The sequence below is a fragment of the Vulpes vulpes genome, chromosome 1, assembly GCF_048418805.1.
Source record: "Vulpes vulpes isolate BD-2025 chromosome 1, VulVul3, whole genome shotgun sequence".
In the NCBI taxonomy this organism is placed as follows: Eukaryota; Metazoa; Chordata; class Mammalia; order Carnivora; family Canidae; genus Vulpes; species Vulpes vulpes.
The window spans coordinates 129,335,774-129,353,353 of NC_132780.1; the positions used below are offsets into that span (position 1 = coordinate 129,335,774).

General features: G+C 50.3%; 2 protein-coding genes across 5 annotated transcripts; both read right to left on the reverse strand.

Moving 5' to 3' along the window:
* Positions 1 to 823: 823 nt before the first annotated feature.
* Positions 824 to 11,855, reverse strand: FLOT1 (flotillin 1). 4 transcript variants are annotated; one of them, XM_025990380.2, is made up of 13 exons: positions 11,741 to 11,855; positions 10,829 to 10,885; positions 10,452 to 10,527; positions 10,276 to 10,366; positions 9,894 to 10,037; positions 9,651 to 9,770; positions 9,465 to 9,560; positions 9,086 to 9,238; positions 3,563 to 3,744; positions 3,336 to 3,381; positions 3,082 to 3,219; positions 2,672 to 2,836; positions 824 to 1,239 (listed from the first exon to the last, which is right to left on the reverse strand). In XM_025990380.2, exons 2-13 carry the CDS (start codon positions 10,869 to 10,871, stop codon positions 1,210 to 1,212), a joined length of 1,284 nt encoding a protein of 427 aa, XP_025846165.1. In that variant the 5' UTR covers positions 10,872 to 10,885; positions 11,741 to 11,855; the 3' UTR covers positions 824 to 1,209. The 4 variants fall into 4 exon arrangements, with proteins under 4 accessions (XP_025846165.1, XP_025846164.1, XP_072583270.1 ...); XM_025990379.2 differs by lacking the exon at positions 11,741 to 11,855 and adding an exon at positions 11,179 to 11,422; XM_072727169.1 differs by lacking the exon at positions 10,276 to 10,366 and having other exon boundaries at positions 11,741 to 11,784.
* A 607-nt stretch (positions 11,856 to 12,462) lies between these two features.
* Positions 12,463 to 13,623, reverse strand: IER3 (immediate early response 3). Its single transcript, XM_025990381.2, has 2 exons — positions 13,023 to 13,623; positions 12,463 to 12,943 (listed from the first exon to the last, which is right to left on the reverse strand). The coding sequence occupies exons 1-2, from the start codon at positions 13,230 to 13,232 to the stop codon at positions 12,683 to 12,685; spliced, it is 471 nt and encodes a 156-aa protein (XP_025846166.1). The 5' UTR covers positions 13,233 to 13,623; the 3' UTR covers positions 12,463 to 12,682.
* Between the last annotated feature and the right edge of the window lie 3,957 nt (positions 13,624 to 17,580).

The window sequence follows — 17,580 nt, forward strand, 5'->3', positions numbered from 1 at the left end:
CCCCAAAAGCCAAAAATAAAAAAACTGAAAAAAAGTTGCGAGATGTGTGCTCATTTAGGGAAAGATTGCCATTGGACAACCCGAGGCTCAAGTTCAGCTACACATACTCTGCTCTTAATAAACTGATGAGAATATCCTTGTACTTACCTTATCTTGTGCCATTTCACCATCCTCACTACCAGTCTCAATAACTAGGATAGGCATAGACTCCTACAGGATTGACAGAAATGGGAACTGAGATGAATGTTGAATAGTGCGTAAGTGGCTCCCAGATGAATATCCTCTTGGGAACTTGGGTAGAAATGCAGATCACCAGGCCTACCCAGATGTACTGAACCAGAAACCAGCTGACTAATAATCTGTTTAGCAGTACTCCAGGAGAATCTTGTGAATGCAGAGTTGAACGCTATTATTGCACTACCTTCAGTGCACAGCACATCCAGGGTTCATTTGAGTTACAGGTCTTTTTTCTCTTACACCATGGCATTTTCTCATTTAACTCCAGGGAAAGATAAAGATAACTAGTGAAGGATGCTACTTAATGGTCCCATTCTAAAGTACTGTTTCACCAAATAAATATGCTTTTCTAAGGCACAAAATAAGTCAGCTACCCTGGAAATTTAAGTCCATGTAATTTTCCTTGGCCCTATTCCAATTAATAAAGGGAACTAGTGCAGTTCTCCCAATTTCTTCCATTTTAGCATGCTTTTTTGCGTATTACCAACTTTTGCCGAAGAAAATTGTATGACATTAACTACATGTTAACTTGCTTTTCTCCCATTCTAAAAAGTGTTGAATGAAGGGAAGATGCTACGTTCCAGTATTAACTTTTAATCAGTTCTGCTTTATTAAGTTAATTATTAATCAGTATCAGTACTTTGTAACAGCAACTCATTTGATAAAGTTGAGAACCTCTAGGCGATCCCTCGGTTTTGGTCAGGAAAATTCTAGGCCATAAATGTATACAGTCCAGTTAGAAAGTTAAATTGCAGGGTGCAGGGTGAGTAGGATAATCAGAAGACTGGCATGAAACCCGTGGGGGACTGGGAAGAAGAGCAACCCCTCTCCAAGGCAAGGCACAAGCTATTTGGCAAGGAGATGAGGGGTGGAACCCCATTGTCAAGGGTGTGCGCAGAGAAGCCAGTTGTGCATGCAGTATGGGGACCATTCTGGCAACCATGAAGCAAGGCATCGGCAAAGGTTGAGGGCTCAAGCTGTTCGCAGAGGCTTGTGGTTAACCTGGTAAAAAGACCACAGTGATGACACGGGAACCATGTACCCTGTTCTCCCAGCTCCCCATTTGGATGAAAGCTACAGAGAGGACACGTATTTCCAGGAAGCTTCTAAGTTTTTTCTGCCGCCCTACCTTAACCTCTTGTCAAGCAGTCATAAGGAGCCATGTACAGCATCAAATCACTGCAAAGGAGTGGAGGGGCCAAAGCCCTGCTAGCGTAGACTCTCCTTGGCTCCTAATCTCATTCAGTGCATTCAATGCCAGCCTCAAGAAGGCTCCAAGGAACCCAGCTTGAAGGTCACTGCTACAGTCTATTGTTTTCACTTAAATATCTTTCTAAGAACTTCTATATTTGAGAGAATGTGTGCAAGGGGGGGGGGGTGGTGAGGAAGGAACAGAAAGGGAAGGGAGTAGGACAAGCAGACTGCACTGAGCACTGGGCCCAATGCAGGCCAATACCAGGACCCTGAGATCATGTCCTGAGCTGTAACCAAGAGCCAGATGACCCACCCAGGTGCCCCTATATAAGACAGATAGACAGGAAGATATAGATATACATTTTAAGCACTCTCGTGTATAGTACTTAACTATGTGTCAGGCACTGTCCTAAACACTGCCAATATTTACTCATTTAATCCCTTTAACAATTCAACAGTAGATCCTATTATTAACCTGATTTTAAGGTGAGGAAAGAGGTACAGAGAAGTAGCTAACTTGTGTAAGGTCACAGCTAGCATGCACTGGGGCCAGGATTCACACCAAAACAGTATGATTCCAGAGACTGCTCTGACTTTTATCATAATCTATAGGTGAATAAAGAGGCATTAAGAAAAGCAGTGATGGGCAGCCCTAGTGGCGCAGCGGTTTAGCGCCACCTGCAGCCTGGGGCATGGTCCTGGAGACCCGGGATCGAGTACCACATCAGGCTCCCTGCATGGAGCCTGCTTCTCCCTCTGCCTGTGTCTGTCTCTGTCTCTCTCTCTCCCCCTCTCCGTGTGTGTCTCACATTAATAAATAAATAAAACCTAAAAAAAAAAAAAAAAAAAAGAAGAAAAGCAGTGATATGCCTTGGAATTAACTGTTAATAGGCTGCAACCAGTTCTGTGTACTAGTGCAACCATAGGCTCTAAAAGGCAGTCAGCCTGGGTTTGAAGTCTAGCTTTACCAGCTGTATGTCAGGGGCAAAATTCCTTAACATATTGGAAGTTGTTTCTTTACTTTGTAAAATACTATATACCCAAAGGATAGTTTGATTAAAACAACAACATACCATTGGTGTAGAGGCTTAGCATGGCATCTAGCATATAGAAAGCAAAAATATCAGTGGCCCCCCACCCCCAACCCTCCTTGCTGGCCTACTGCTGGCCTGCTGCATCACATGCCCAGGAACCCAGAAATTCACAGAAAATCCACACCTCCCACCCTAGAGACCCTCACCTGGGAGATGCTGACACCTGTGAGTCTCTCCACACTCTCTGGCAGGCGGCTCAGGATGTCCAGTACTTCTCCAGTCACTTTGGCCGCCCCCATGGCCCCACCTCCACTGGACACTAGTGTGATCTTATTGGCTGAGGTCAAGGGACCACTGATCTCTTCTGCCACCTGGTAGGTGAGAGATGCCCACTCAACACCTGTAGTCTGACCCTCCTAAATTGCTTTACGCTGGGCTTCAAGATCACTGATCATCTTCACTTTGTAAGGATTATCTTTCTTTACTTCGGTCACTGGGTTCTAATTCCTACCCCTCGTTTATGGTCCCCTAGTCTGTTCTCCCCAAGCCCCTCATTTCCCCCCACCCTACACTCCCTGGTTCTGTTCCTCTCCTGGTGCCCACACAACCTCCAGACCTGGGGCAGCTTCTCCAGCAGCATGTCCAGCTGAGCAGCCTCCTGGTACAGCTGGAATGCTTCTGCCTTCTTGGCCATCTGCTCGGCCTCGGCCCGGGCTCGAGCCCCGATGGCAAAGGCCTCAGCCTCCCCACGCATCTGAGAAGGGAAAGGGAGATTGTGGTGCTGATGGCTGTAGTTAAGGACAAGAAACCCAGCTCAAGCAGCAACTCCCATTCCCTCTGCAAGCCAGCAAGAGCCACCTCTTCACTCACCCTCACTGACTCCGCTTCTGCCTCAGCCTGCATAATTAGCTGGGACCTGTGCACAGAAAGGAAGAGGAGGGAGGGGCTGAGGAAGGGCAAAAGGCAGGCCCTGCTGGAGAGACAGAGGCTTCTGTAACCTGAGTTCCACAGGAGTTCAGGTAGTGAGGGCCTCCACTCTTCACCTGGGGGAGCCAGATGAGAAAGGAGCAGGATAGGGCTTGGGAGCGGGTGTTTACTTCTCTGCCTCAGCGAGGCGCTCCAGCTTGTAGCGCTCAGCTTCTGCTGGCTTCCGAACTCGGGCCTCCAGCTCCTTCTCTCGCCGGGCGATCTCCTGTTCCTGCACTGCCACCTGCTGGGCCCGCTCCACCACCTGCACCTGTACCCGCTGTTCCTCGATCTGCTGCTTAGTTTTGGCCACCTGGGAAGGAGCAATGCTCAACATCAGGGCTGAAGGTCCCAGGAACCACAGAGAAAAGCCAGGGCAAGGGCTCCAGGGTGAGATATAAAAACAGAGTAAGGGGCATCCCGCGTGGCTCAGCGGTTTAGCGCCGCCTTCAGCCCAGGGCCTGATCCTGGGGTCCCGGGATCGAGTCCCACGTCAGGCTCCCTGCATGGAGCCTGCTTCTCCCTCTGCCTGTGTCTCTGCCTTCTCTCTCTCTCTGTGTCTCATGAATAAATAAAATCTTAAAAAAAATAAAAATAAAAACAGAGTAAGGACATGAAGTCAGTCCCTGGTGGGTTCAGCCAGCCCAGTGGAGTCCATTTCCCATATGGATCCCAGTTGTGGCTTGGGGGATGGCCTGATCCTCCTCAGAGGTATCTTCCAGGCAGCCTGACCATCAAAAGCTGGCTAGGGCTGGAATCCAGTCCCTGTTCTCCCTCAGGCCAGGCTAAGTGTCCCTCTTTTTGAGCTCCCGTATTAGTCTATTTCTCCACAGCGTCCCCCTCTAGAGTCTGAGAACCTGCAGGGCTCTGATGTGCGGTGGCATCTTCCACCTCCAGTCACTTAAATCCATCCACTTCTCTCCATATGAGCTGCTGTAACTGTCTTGTAAGCCACCACCAAACTCGCCCTCCCTGCAATAGCTTCCTACTGGCTTTGGTGGTGGTGGGGCGTGTATATATCTCTTTTATCTTTTGTATATGATACAAACTCAAAAGAAAAAAAATGGACAATGAGAATCAAGGTTTCCTCTACTTATTTCCTCAAACTACCTTGTTCCTTTCCCCAGAGGGAAGCATTGTGATCAGCTTCTTGTGTCTTCTTCTTCCAGGGAGATTCTAAGCATTTACAAGACTGTACATATAGGATTCCTCTTCCTTAGGCAGATTTCATTTTCTTATTCCTGTACAGAGATCGGAAGGCTCTTGCCAAGATTTTGGTGAGGAGAGGTACCAGTAGAGGAACATGCTTCTTTCCTGTCCCACTGCTCCAGCTCAGCCATGTACCATCATCCCTGTGGGTCTTATCAATAGCAGAGATGACGCCCCTGCCTTTATTGCACTCATCTGTTCACCCCAGAGGAAAGGCTTCTGGATATGGCACCCTGTGCTGTCTTTGACCCTAAATTTGCAAACCAGTTCCAAACTGAGCTACTTGCTCTCTACCCCAGTGTGCAGGATCTCTCTCTATATTGGAGCCCCTCCTGCCTCCTTTGTTTAGGCATCCTTTTTGATGAAATAACCCCCAGTAGCTTCCTTGGTAGAAGTATATGGGCAATACATTTTTTGAGATCTTGCTTTTCTGAGATTTTTATTCTACCTTTCTCCTTGAATGACAATGAGATTGAGTACAGGTTAGAATTCATTTTCTATCAGCATTTTTGAAGGCACTGCTCCATGGTCTTCTAGCTTCTTGAGAAATCTGAAGTCATTTTGATGCTTGGCCCTGTGCAATCTGTTCTTTCTCTCTGCAAGCTTTTATATCCTTTCTCTGTTCTCCATGTTCTGAAATTTCACAGTGTAGTTGTTTTTCATTCATTGTATTGTGCATTCAAACAGTCCAATGTAGAAAGTATCAATCTAGAAAGTCATACCTTTCAGAACATTAAAAAAATTTTTTCCATTGGTGATTTTCCTACCATTTTCTTTGTTCTGTTCATACTTTATGATTAATAATCTGTAGACTAGGATTAATAAATTTATTAAAATCGGAATTTATTAGAATTAGATGAGTAAATCTGTAGATTTATTATAATTTCTTTCAATATGATTTGCCCTTCTCATTTCTGTCATCTTACTGATTTCTAAGAACTCTTTTTTTGTTTTCTGTTTTATGCTCTGATTTTCTGGATGTGAATTCTTCTGTCACTGAGAACATTTAAAAAAAAAATTTAAGCTTTCTTCTCCCTGCATAACCTCCAAATTGCTTTGCTGTTTGTGGTTCCAGTCTCGGACTTTAACATTGCAGGATTCCCTCATATATTAGGTAATCTTCGATGGCCTGCTCACAGTGAAGGAGGTCTAAAACACTGAAACCCAGCATGTGGTTGAGGCTTCATTCTAGGGTGATCTGGACAGGTCATCTGCTGAAGAACCTATGATTCAGGATCTTTGGATTGGTTGTGTTCCCCAGCACAGTTTTCTGATGACTTCTTTGGAAGATGGAGGGTCTTGGGCCCAAATGGGGTAAAGGAGTTAGGGGAGACTGTCAGCCTTTAACATTCAATGGTCACATTGTGCCCGTCACTGATAAAATGATTATGGCCTTATCGATTACTGGCTTCATCGATTACAATGGCTTTCTGGCTTCCAAAATGATACCATGCTTTCTCTTCATCCTGATGCTATTCTCTCCATCTGTTTTCGCCTTCTTCCTCTTTTCTGAAAATCACTCTGTCGTTTCAGTGAGGTTTTAGAGAGGGAGTGCAATGAACTGTATTGATTTAATCCATCATCTTTGAAAAAGCTTCCAACTTATCTTCCTGCATCCTCTCTTGTCTTCTGACCATCAATTCTCCACACAATAGTCAGACTGATCCTCGTAAAAATGTAAATTAGACCACGGCACCTCCCTGCTTAAAGTTCTCCAATAGCATTCCACTGGGCTCTGAATTCCCTTCTAAGTCTCCAACAGGGCCACTTGAACCCTATGACCTGGCCCTGCCTGCCTTGCCATCTCACTCACAGCATACCAGCCCCACCAGATCAGAATCCTCCTCTCTGTTCTTGGGATACATCAACCTCTTTCGTATCTCAGGGCCTTTGCAGACGATGGTCCTCTGTCTAGCCACATATGGCTATTTATATTTAAAATTAATTAAGGGATCCCTGGGTGGCGCAGTGGTTTGGCGCCTGCCTTTGGCCCGGGGCCCGATCCTGGAGACCCAGGATCGACTCCCACGTCAGGCTCCCTGCATGGAGCCTGCTTCTCTCTCTGCCTGTGTCTCTGCCTCTCTCTCTGTCTCTCTGTGTGACTATCATGAATGAATAAAATCTTAAAAAAAAAAAAAAAAAAACTTTTAAAATTAATTAAAATAAGTAAAATTTAAAATTCTGTTCCTCATATTTCACTAGCCACAGTTCCACAAGCCACATTTCAAGCACTCAACATCACTGCACAAACTTACAGCATTTCCATCATCACAGAAAATTCTATTTGAATAGCAATGGCCTAGAATGCTATTGGCCCACAACTCTACATTGCTGGCTCCTTCTCATCTTCCAGTTTATCTCATAAATCACTTCCTCATTGAAGCTTTCTTAGATCAGCCCCAACCTAATATAGTATCTCTCCACTGTTTTTTGCATCACTCTCTATATTTCCTTCATAGCACTTACACAAGATAATTAGAACCTATGAAAGTTATTTACTTGCTTTATTAGTTATTTCCTGTGTTAAAATGTAAGCTCCATGATGGCAGGAATCTTTTCTGTTTCATTCATGCTTATATCCTCACTTCTAAAACAATGCCTGAATGGGTGACGGGCACTGAGGGGGGCACTTGACGGGATTGAGCACTGGGTGTTATTTTGTATGTTGGCAAATTGAACACCAATAAAAAATAAATTTATTATAAAAAAATAAAAATAAAACAATGCCTGGTACATAGTAAGCACTTAATAGCTATTTGTTGAATGAGTCCTTATTTCCCAAGCACCCAGCACAAAGTCTGGCACAAAATAAAGAACTGGTAAAACTGGAACAGAGCCAAAACCAGCCCAATCCTTTAATTTGCAGAGGAGGAAAACCATATTTAGGTTAAGGACCACACAAGCTAATTTCTGCTATGTTAATGCTTCTCAAACTCCAATGTGTACATGAATCCCCTAGAGATTTTGTTAAGATACAGATTCTAAGGGCACCTGGCTGGCTCAGTCGGTAGAGCATGCAACTCTTGATCTTAGGGTCATGCATTCAACCCCCATGTTGGGCGTGGAGCCTACTTAAAAAAAAAAAAAATGCAGACTCTGATTAAGTTAGTAGAACTGGAGCTTCAGATTTTGTATCTAACAAGCTCCACAATGATGCTGATGCTGTTGGAAGGCAGACCACACTGAGGAAAAAGTGCTATGCCACACTCAATGACCTGTCAAACCACCAGGAATTTAACATCATAACCAGAGATGCTTTGTACTTCATTATCCTTTCAGCATATACCAACTCTTGGCAAAAACAAATCTCACACTATTGCTATCCTTTGCTTTCCCTAAAGTCTTAACGTATAGTTGATTCTCATTATTCATGGTGGATCTGCTCCATAAAGTAGCCAAAAATACTGCATTAGCAAACACTTATTTTGTTGTTAGGGGAAATATACGGTTAGGTTCCTATGTGCCCCTGTTCACAACATTTCGTCAACAGATCAGTATATGTCCTTGCTTTATATGTGTTTCTGATTAAAGATACCTTATGCAACATACATGGTTAATTCATTAACAATGAAGTCATTGCCAACAGTACTGTAACTCATGCCTGAAAGAAGCATGTCATTTCTTTATAAGGCATATTACAGCCTCTTTGCACTTAGGAACACTTAATGCTTTAGCGGGAGGCTTGGGGGTCATTTTAAACAGCAAAATCACCAACAAAGAGTACAAAAATGCAAAAAAATGTAGCAGTCACTATACGGTGAAAATGACAGTGTTTACACTACTGACAGTTTACACTACGAGAACTGCAACATGAGGCAGAACATCTCGTTCACCCTCAACTGCACATCAGGCAACTCAGATTTTTCAATGCTCTGTGCATGTCCACAAATGATCACAAAGGTGCCACAAGTACTGTTTCTGGGGTTACCAGTAAATTTTAGTGAGTAGGCAAAATCTCAAATACAGAATCTGTAAACAATGAGGACTGTCCATGCCTCCTCGCAGTATCAAGGGCTGCCCATATCTTACTTTGCAGGGTTCAAAGCCCAAGTCCCCATTTCCAAGTCCCCAAATGGCTGCTGTGAGCCCATGGGAAATCAGAAAAAGCTGCCCTTTCCCCTAGGTGGATGCGGCACCATTCACCTATGCCGGAATGCAGAGCATGGTGAACGGAGCACCAGCTGGACCTTAGCTCTGCTTTCCCCCTCATCCAGGGCCCTTGCCCAGTCTGCCCAAACATATGATCCCATCCTACTGACCATGTCCCTTCTTGGCCTCTGCTTTTCAACCGAAATGCTTAGGTCTTTCAAATCTTCCTCATATGGAGAAATTGGGTCAGAAATGTAGAGCCAGAATAAAGGGATTAGAGTTAGAACTTGGGAAAGTGTGGAGGGCTAAAATGGAGGGCTTGAGAGGAAATAACTGCCCAGTGTGAGAGGTCTGACCTGAAGCTGATAGGCCAGGTCAGCCTGGGCTCGGCGGGTGTTGACCTCGATGTCATATGCAGCCTTCTTTAGCTCATAGTCTCTCTGCGCCTTGGCCATCTCAATCTCACTCAGGTACTGAGCAGACACCTTTTCTTGCTTAGCTTTGGCTTCCTGTCCACACAGAGATCAGGGAGGAAGTTAGAGTAGGGAGAGGAAGGCCCCAAGGCAGAGAGCCAGCTCCTCACCAGGCTCCCCTGCCCATGGCCTCATCTCTTTCCTCTGCCAACCCCGCTCTCCAAGTCCTCACTCAGTCGTGCCCCCTTCCATCCCCATCTCCCACTGCATGCCCAAGAAGCCCATGGTGACCAAGTGAGCCCTCAAATGGGATTCAGCTCACCCGGATCCCAGCGTCTCTTTTGGCTTCTGCTTCCCCAATGCGAGCATCTTTTTGGACTTGAGCTGTTCTAGCTTTCCCTAAGGAGTGCAAATAGTCCTGAGGAAGAGAAGCAGCAATCAGAATCCTCAGGAGGGCTTAAGAGATAGGAGCAGGGAACTGGAGAGGATCAGCCCCACCTAAGTTTACCTGATCATCATGAATGTCCTTCAGGGTGTAGCTAACCACACTGATGCCCATGTTGACCAGGTCTGAGGAGGCCACCTTGAAAACTTGCTCTGAGAACTTCTGCCTGTCCTTATAGATTTCCTAGGGTAACAGAATGGTAGGAAGGAGGAACTGAAGCTCTCAGTCTTCTGGCTACTGTTTCCCACAGACTAGCTGGGTTCTTCAGGGCATCTCTCCCGGATCTTTCCCTGCCCTCAAGCCCACCTCCACAGTCATGTGGGCCATGATAGCCCTCTGGTGCCCCTCCAGAGTCTCCAGTGCAATGTGGGCAATCTCAGCCTCCGTTTTCCCCAGGAACATCTGGCAGGCAGCTGCCAACATCTCCTTGTTCTGCCCCTGGATTTTCACCTGTAACCAGAGCAGGGATAGGGAAAGTGTGGTGAAGCCCTCCTGAAGCCAAGTAGCAAGCGGGAAGAGAATGGAAGAGTTAAGTGCCTTGGGAGTCCCTGGAGAAGGTGAAACTTAGCAGAGAAATTTCTTTGTGGCCAGAGGTTGGGGAGGCCATGGTCAGAAGATTCTTAATGTCTGGGGACAAAGAAGGGGATGAAGGAATGGCCTTTGGGGGAAAAGGCTCTGAAAGCCTCACCTGGGCAATGCCAGTGACTGAGATGGGGACCCCATGGCGAGTGTAAACCTTTTCACTCTTGACATTGAGGGTCAGTGTGTTGAGAGAGATCCTACAGGAAAAAGAAGGAGTGGACAGTGAGGAAAACAGGACAGAGAGAAAACTGGGGTTCCCCTTCCTGGTTCTTTTCTACCTACCTCTGGATTTGCTGGATGCAGGGCAGGACAAAGACACGTCCTCCGGCCACCATGACTGGGGGGCTTCGGCAGAAACCTGCAAGGTGAGGGGGTAGCAGACTGCAGTGACAGGAGTAGTGCTAGAAAACGGAAGACTGAAAACGTGGGGTGGGGGTTGATCCCAAAAAGGAAATCTGGGAGTCGAAGAGGAGGCAGTCCAGGCCTTGGAAGGTAGCGCTGGGAATCACAAGTGGGGTGGTTGGCAGCCATGGGGAGGTCGCGGGAGGGTGCTGTGTGGACAGAAGGCCTGGACCCGGGAGCTGGTGGGGAGAAGGATAGGGGGTAGAGGCGGGACCACAGGGCTTGGGGGCACTGGCTGGGAAGAGAGCATTACTTACCAGAGACCACCATGGCCTCATTCGGGCCACAGGTGAAAAACATGGCTCAGGCTGAAGCTGGAGGAAGAGGGAGAGAAAGCCTTTGCGGGCGGGGTCCGGGGGAGTGCAAATTCTCTTTCCGGCAGTCTAGCCCCATCCCCAGCCACCAGGGCCCGGTCCCTCCCGAACCCATGGGTCCACTAAGGCATTTCCCCGTGAAGTCCCGCCGATCGCCAGGGCTCTCCCCCGCCGGCTCACGGCCACTTCCTGCTTTCAGGGAGGACGGTTTCTCGATCCTCGGATAAAGCGCTCCCGCGCCGAGAGGCCCCAGACCGCGCGCCGCCCTCCCCGGCCCTCCGCGGTCCGATTACCTCTCGGCGCCCCACCCGCCTCCCCGCACGCAGGCCGGGGGGCGCGGCGGATCGGCCCTCCAGGAGCGCGGCGAGCAGCGGCCGGGGATCGGCGGGGAACGGCCCTCCAGGAGCCCCCGGGGATCGGCGGGGGAACGGCCCTCCAGGAGCGCGGCTCCACCCTGCGGCAGCCGCAGGCCCGCGCCCCTCCCCCGCGGCCGCCCCGCCCGCGGCCCTTCCTCCCCCGGCGGCCGCCCCGCCCGCGCCCCCCCTCCCCCGCGGCCGCCCCGCCCGCGCCCCCCCTCCCCCGCGGCCGCCCCGCCCGCGCCCCCCCTCCCCCGCGGCCGCCCCGCCCGCGCCCCCCCTCCCCCGCGGCCCTTCCTCCCCCGGCGGCCGCCCCGCCCGCGCCCCCCCTCCCCCGGCGGCCGCCCCGCCCCCTTCCCGGCAGGCCGCCCCCGCCTTGGGCCCTCCCCCAACCGGGAGCTCCGCCGCGGGACGCGGGACATGACCTCCGCGGGCCTGGCAGCCGGGCCCGGAGGTTGCCTCATTTCTGGTTTCCCCCGCGGGACCTGGGAATCCGTACCCGGCTGCGTCCGGCCGCCCGGGGACGCGGCCCCCGCCCCCCCCGCCCCCCCCCGCTCGCCGCTGGCGCCTGGAGGCGGGGACTCGAGGGGGGAGTCGCCGCTGGCAGAATACACTCAGGACTACGGACTGGAAGTCGACTTTATTGGTGTTCACGGAACATACTGGGCGGCGCGCAGCCGCCCCCGCCGCCCCTCGACACCCCCGCCACGGTCTGGGGGCAACTCGGAGAAGACCGACGGCCGAGGACCTCGCCCCAGTGTCCGCCGAGGCCTCACAGCGGATCCGAGGAGCCGAAATCCCGGGGGGCGGAACACCAGCCCCCAAGCCCACTCCCAGCGGCGTCCGCGGCCCTCCGGGCGGGCTCCAGCTCCACGCGCCCGCCTCCGCCTCTCCCACGAAGCTCAACGAATACCGAGAGTTCTGCGTTTACAGCAGGGGGCACATCGCGCTCCCCTGCATAAGTTAGAATAAATATTAGACACCCCGCCATCACCTAGGGGGACATTCATAAATACGTATAAATATTAATTAGGATCAGTGAGAAATAAATTAATGACGCTCTTCCGCACCGGGCCTGGCCCCGGAGGGCCGCGGCTCGGCTCCGGCTCGGCTCGGCTCGGCTCGGCTCGGCTCCGGCTCGGCTCGGCTCCGGCTCGGCTCGGCTCGGCTCGGCTCGGCTCGGCTCGGCTCCGGCTCGGCTCCGGCTCGGCTCCGGCTCGGCTCCGGCTCGGCTCCGGCTCGGCTCCGGCTCGGCTCCGGCTCGGCTCGGCTCGGCTCGGCTCGGCTCGGCTCCGGCGCGGGCTGGCGTCTCTGCCGACGTGCTCTCTCTCCGCTCAAGTTGCCTCTCAAGTCCCAGTTTGGGATACGCTCTCGCGCACCAGGCACACCTGGTGTTTATTTGGGTTTTCCGGCTCTTTCGGGGGGAGGTGGGGAGCTCGCGTTAGAAGGCGGCCGGGTGTTGCTGTAGGAAAGTGCTAAGGTCCAGAGCGTAGTCCGAGGGCGCAGAGGTCAGGTTGAGGGGCTCGAGGACCGGGGGCGCCGGGGAGGGCGCAGGGGATGCTCCGCTGGGGACGTCCCCCCGGGCCAGGGGCGCCGGCACACCCTCCTCGGCCAGCAGAATCTGGCAGAAGATGACGGCGAGCAGGACGAACAGGAGCCTTTTGGCCGGGCTCGGATCCTCGGCCGGCAGCGGGCGCCGGACCTGGGAGACAAGCAAGGGGACAGGTTGGCGGGACCCCGCGTCGCCGCCCCCGCCCGCCGCCGGCTCCCGCGGCACTCACCACTCGCGGGTAGAGGACCCTACGGCTGCGCTTCCGATGCCCGCGGGACGCGCCGGGGCGCGCGGCAGGGGCCACCGCAGGCTCCGGGAGAGGATCGAAGGTGAAGATCTCGGGACCAGAGCCCCGCCGGGGTCCGGGGCTGGCGGACGAGACGGAGGTCGGAGCCCGCGGGACGGTCATGGTGGGGAGGGAGCTGCGGGAGCGACACATCGCGCGGCGAGCGGAGCGGAAGGCCAGATGCGGACCCGCGGCCGTGCCGAGCGCATTAAGGGCGCCTCAGACCTGGGCGGGTCCTCCTCGACTCCTCCCGCCGCCGGGAGGGATGGCCCGAGCGAGCTGGAAATTCCGACGGTTAAGCAAAGAGAGGGGGTGGAGACTTGGTCTGTGCACCGCCAGGCGCCCAAGTGTGTGTTTGTTGGGAGTGTGGGGGTTGTGAGTGGGGTGGGTGAGATCCCGGGCTGCAGGCACAGGTCAGGGCATGTGGCAACTAGGCAGGGACCGCCGGATAGCTTAGGAGATGGCTGGGCCACCGGCCCCATCTCTGGGGAGGCAGGAGGACTGACAAATCTGGCCACGCTGGGACGATAGCCACTCAGCAAAGTCAAGGAATTACAGTTACACACGCACATTTATACACTTGTAGGTACACACAGAAAACACACACACACACACCTCAAGAGGAAAGTAGTTACAGAAATAGCCAAGAAGACAGAAATGAACACATTAGTCCACCATGCTGCTGACCTCAGCACACATGTTGTAGGGACAAAAAGAACGTCCCTTCTTTCCTTCTAGCTTCTTGGGCTGGTCTAATAATTAAATTGATACAAGATAGAGTAACAGGAGAAAAGGAGGTTTAATTACATACGTCGGGAGCCTGGGAAGCCATGAGATTCAAAGGCAATAAGGCAATTGGGGGTTACATGCTATCTTGAGCTAAGGAATGGAACAGGAGCCTGGGGCTTCAAAGGGGAGGAGGGCAATTCACAGGAAGATAAGATGCTCTGAGGCAGATGTTTGTTCTGTCCTGATAAAAAGTTATCTGTGGTAATAGCTGTCTTCATAGTTCAGGTGCCTATCTAAATTATTATTATTGTTTTTTTAAGATTTATTTATTCATTCATTCAGAGAGAGTGAAGAGAGAGGCAGAGACACAGGCGGAGGGAGAAGCAGGAAGCCCGATGTGGGACTCGATCCCAGGTCTCCAGGATCACACCCCAGGCTAAACCTCTGCGCCACTGGGGCTGCCCCCTATCTAAATTCTTTTAGGCAGTTAAGGGAGAGGGGTAAAAAGCTCTTCTTGTGTGCTGGGTGTTGATGGCCGTCAGCACATACTGGGGTGGCCTGGTCTGTTCCCCTTTAACACGCACATAACACATGTGTGTGCGGGCACACACATACACAGAGCAAAGGGGCAGAGACTTCACAGGGGCAACACAACAGAGCTACTACCCACATAGATGTGTGCAGAAATGCTCACGTAGGGAAGGTGCTACAAAACAAAGGCAAGAGGTAAGCAGCCACCCAGATTTGTCCCTTGCCATCAGATTTGTCCCTTGTTATTTTTTAACGCAATTTATATGAAAAGAACATTTTAAACTGTGAGATGTTATTTAAGTGTGGTAGTGGTACTAAGAATTGCATATTTTCATAACTGCCTTAGAGGCAGCTCCTCATGGACACAGTTTAACATCCTTTGAGCATTTACTGGAGCCAGGCAGTAAAGGTCCTGTTGAAAGTACTGAGGTTGGTTTCAGTGTATGGGCTGATGAGTAGGGCAAGCCAGATTCAGCAGGCGGCTCACCCTATGCATGCAGAGGGGACCTGGACCCCGGACCTGGAGAACTCTCTGGAAGGTCTTCTTTTTTTTTTTTTTTAAGATTTTATTTATTTATTCATGAGAGACACAGAAAGAGAGAGGCAGAGACAGAAGCAGACTCCGTGCAGGGAGCCTGATGCAGGACTCGATCCTGGTTCTCCAGGATCACGCCCTGGGCTGAAGGCAGACATGCTTAACCACTGAGCCACCCAGGCGTCCCTCTCTGGAGGGTCTTAAGACAACTGAACACTAAGTGCAAAGGAGGAGGAGGGACCCAAAACAACGAATGTTCACGTCTGTCTAGTCAATAAGGCGAGGCTTCATGGAAGAGTGGCATTTGAGATGACTTTGAACAGTGGGTGGGATACCACAAAATCAGATGTGGAAGATGACTGTGAGGAAGAGAATGGGATCAGCAAAAGCCCTGCACTGGAAAAGTACAGGATGTGTTTGGGGAATTGCTAGAAAAACAATCTTACAGTAAGTTTCCTGTAAAGGAGTAGTGGGAAGTAATGATTCTGGAAAGGAGGGCAGAGTGTGGAGAGCTGAGCTGCGAGGCCAGACTAGATCCTGGATTCCGTGGATCATGAGAGATTATAAAAGGAAGGCAGTTCAAGCTGGGAACTAAATCAGATGCCAAGTATGCCCTGCATGGGGAGACACTGTAATAGGGGATCAGAGGCTACTGGAAATGTTCAGGTGGATGGTAACAAGGGCCGGAGATGGGCCATGGCAAAGGGAGCCAAGAGGAGGAGTGGCAGGAAGCAACTTTCCTAGCCTAAGACCACAGGGATTTAGTAATGACATGGGAATCATTAGAATCAGGGAGCATGGGGCAGCCCGGGTGGCTCAGCGGTTTAGCGCCGTCTTCAGTCCAGGGCGTGATCCTGGAGACCTGGAATTTAGTCCCACGTCGGGCTTCCTGCATGGAGCCTGCTTCTCCCTCTGCCTGTGTTTCTGCCTCTCTCTCTCTCTCTCTCTCTCATAAATAAGTTAAATAAATAAATAAATAAATAAATAAATAAATAAATAAATAAATAAATAAAATCTTAAAAAAGAAGAATCAGAGAGCATGGAGAGTTTGGGGTGCTGACTGTGAGAGCATGAAGGCATCAAGGCTAACTCCAGGGATTTAAAATGCATCTGGCTCAGGTCTTTACTCCAGATCATATTATGTCTGGTGTACACAGAGTACACATATGATCTCTTCCACCACAGGCTGTGTCACACATATGTCTGTGCCCTCCATAAAACCCAGCACACTGCCTTACATGCATTAGTTGCTCCACAGTCTTGTTAAACGAAGGCTGAAAATGCAGAACTATACACACACATATGGTATTCACCCCCTGGCTGTGTCACCCCAAGCTTTGAGACGTGGATATACTCTTTCAAACCCCACATACAAATTTACAGTATCTTTTTAAAATTTAATTTACAGTATATTAAGAACAGCTGTGACAATTATTACACACACATCAAACAAGGAACACCTAATGGCATTTCTCAACCAAGGATGTGTGGGATGCAAACAGGGACATTCCCACAATTGGGCTTCAATTGATACATTATTGCTGTATATACAACCGCTTCCTGGGCCTCTATGTCGCTTGATTTTACACCTATTACTACTGTCTAAATTCATGTGTTACCACACTTCTTCCTGACCAGCATAAAACACACCTCCACAGAGACATGTCCCTTCCCCATACGTGCCTTCCACACCTGCCATCATTGTTTTTACACCCAAGCAGTGAGCCTGCACCTACTTACACCCTTATTCCAGGGCAAGCTGTACACTACACAATGATTAGCATGAATACATGAACTACTTACATATGCGGATGGATGGCCCACATACAGGCTCACACAGATATAAATCAGGGGTGAGGGAGATGGTGATGATGGGAGAAGATGGCTTGGGGGGGCACCCAAGGTCAGGAATGCATAACTTGTTTATGATGGAAAATTTCTCTAGGGCAGGGGCAGGGGAGGGGAAATGAAGTGGGATGTCAGGATCTTATTTCACCACTACCTCCCACATCTGGAATCAGGGCCTCCAGCTGGGCCTAGTTATCTTCACTGTCCTCCTGGCACAGAGAGACCTTTCTTTGTGGCAAGACCAGAATGGGACAGAGAAGAACCAGAAATCTTAGACTGCTCATCATTCCTTCTCAACCAATGTCATCCCTGTTCCTGCTACCCTCAGAGAGCCAAGGGTCTGCATTACCCCCTCCTTGCCATGCAGGAAGCTAGGGAAAGGTTGAGAGTGAATCATTAAGCCAATGAAAGGTTGTGGTGGGGGATGGGGGTGGGGTGGGGGTAGAGCTGGAAGATGAGTTAAGGCCAGGAAGGACCAGGGGCTGAGACCAGCAGCTGGACCAGTTCTCACTGCCCTAATCCCGGGGAGACAGGCCTTTGGCCCCATTCCATTTCACTGCTCTCACTGTTCCTCATTTCCTCTCCATCTTCCCCAAGATTGCCAATGCTCCTTCCTTTCCCTCATTTGACCTGTGATCTTGACCTCCCACCAACGTCCTTCTTAGCCCCTTGTTCATGTTCTTAGAACTCTTGCTACAGTGGGGCATCATTTTATGTATTTTTATGTATGTTGTTGTTTTGTGTCCCCCCACTGGAATATAATCTCCATAAATAAACAGGACCACATCCACTCTTTTTCTCATGATATCTTGGTAGTATCTCCAGTACTTGGCCTTTCACCTAGTAGGGGATTAATGT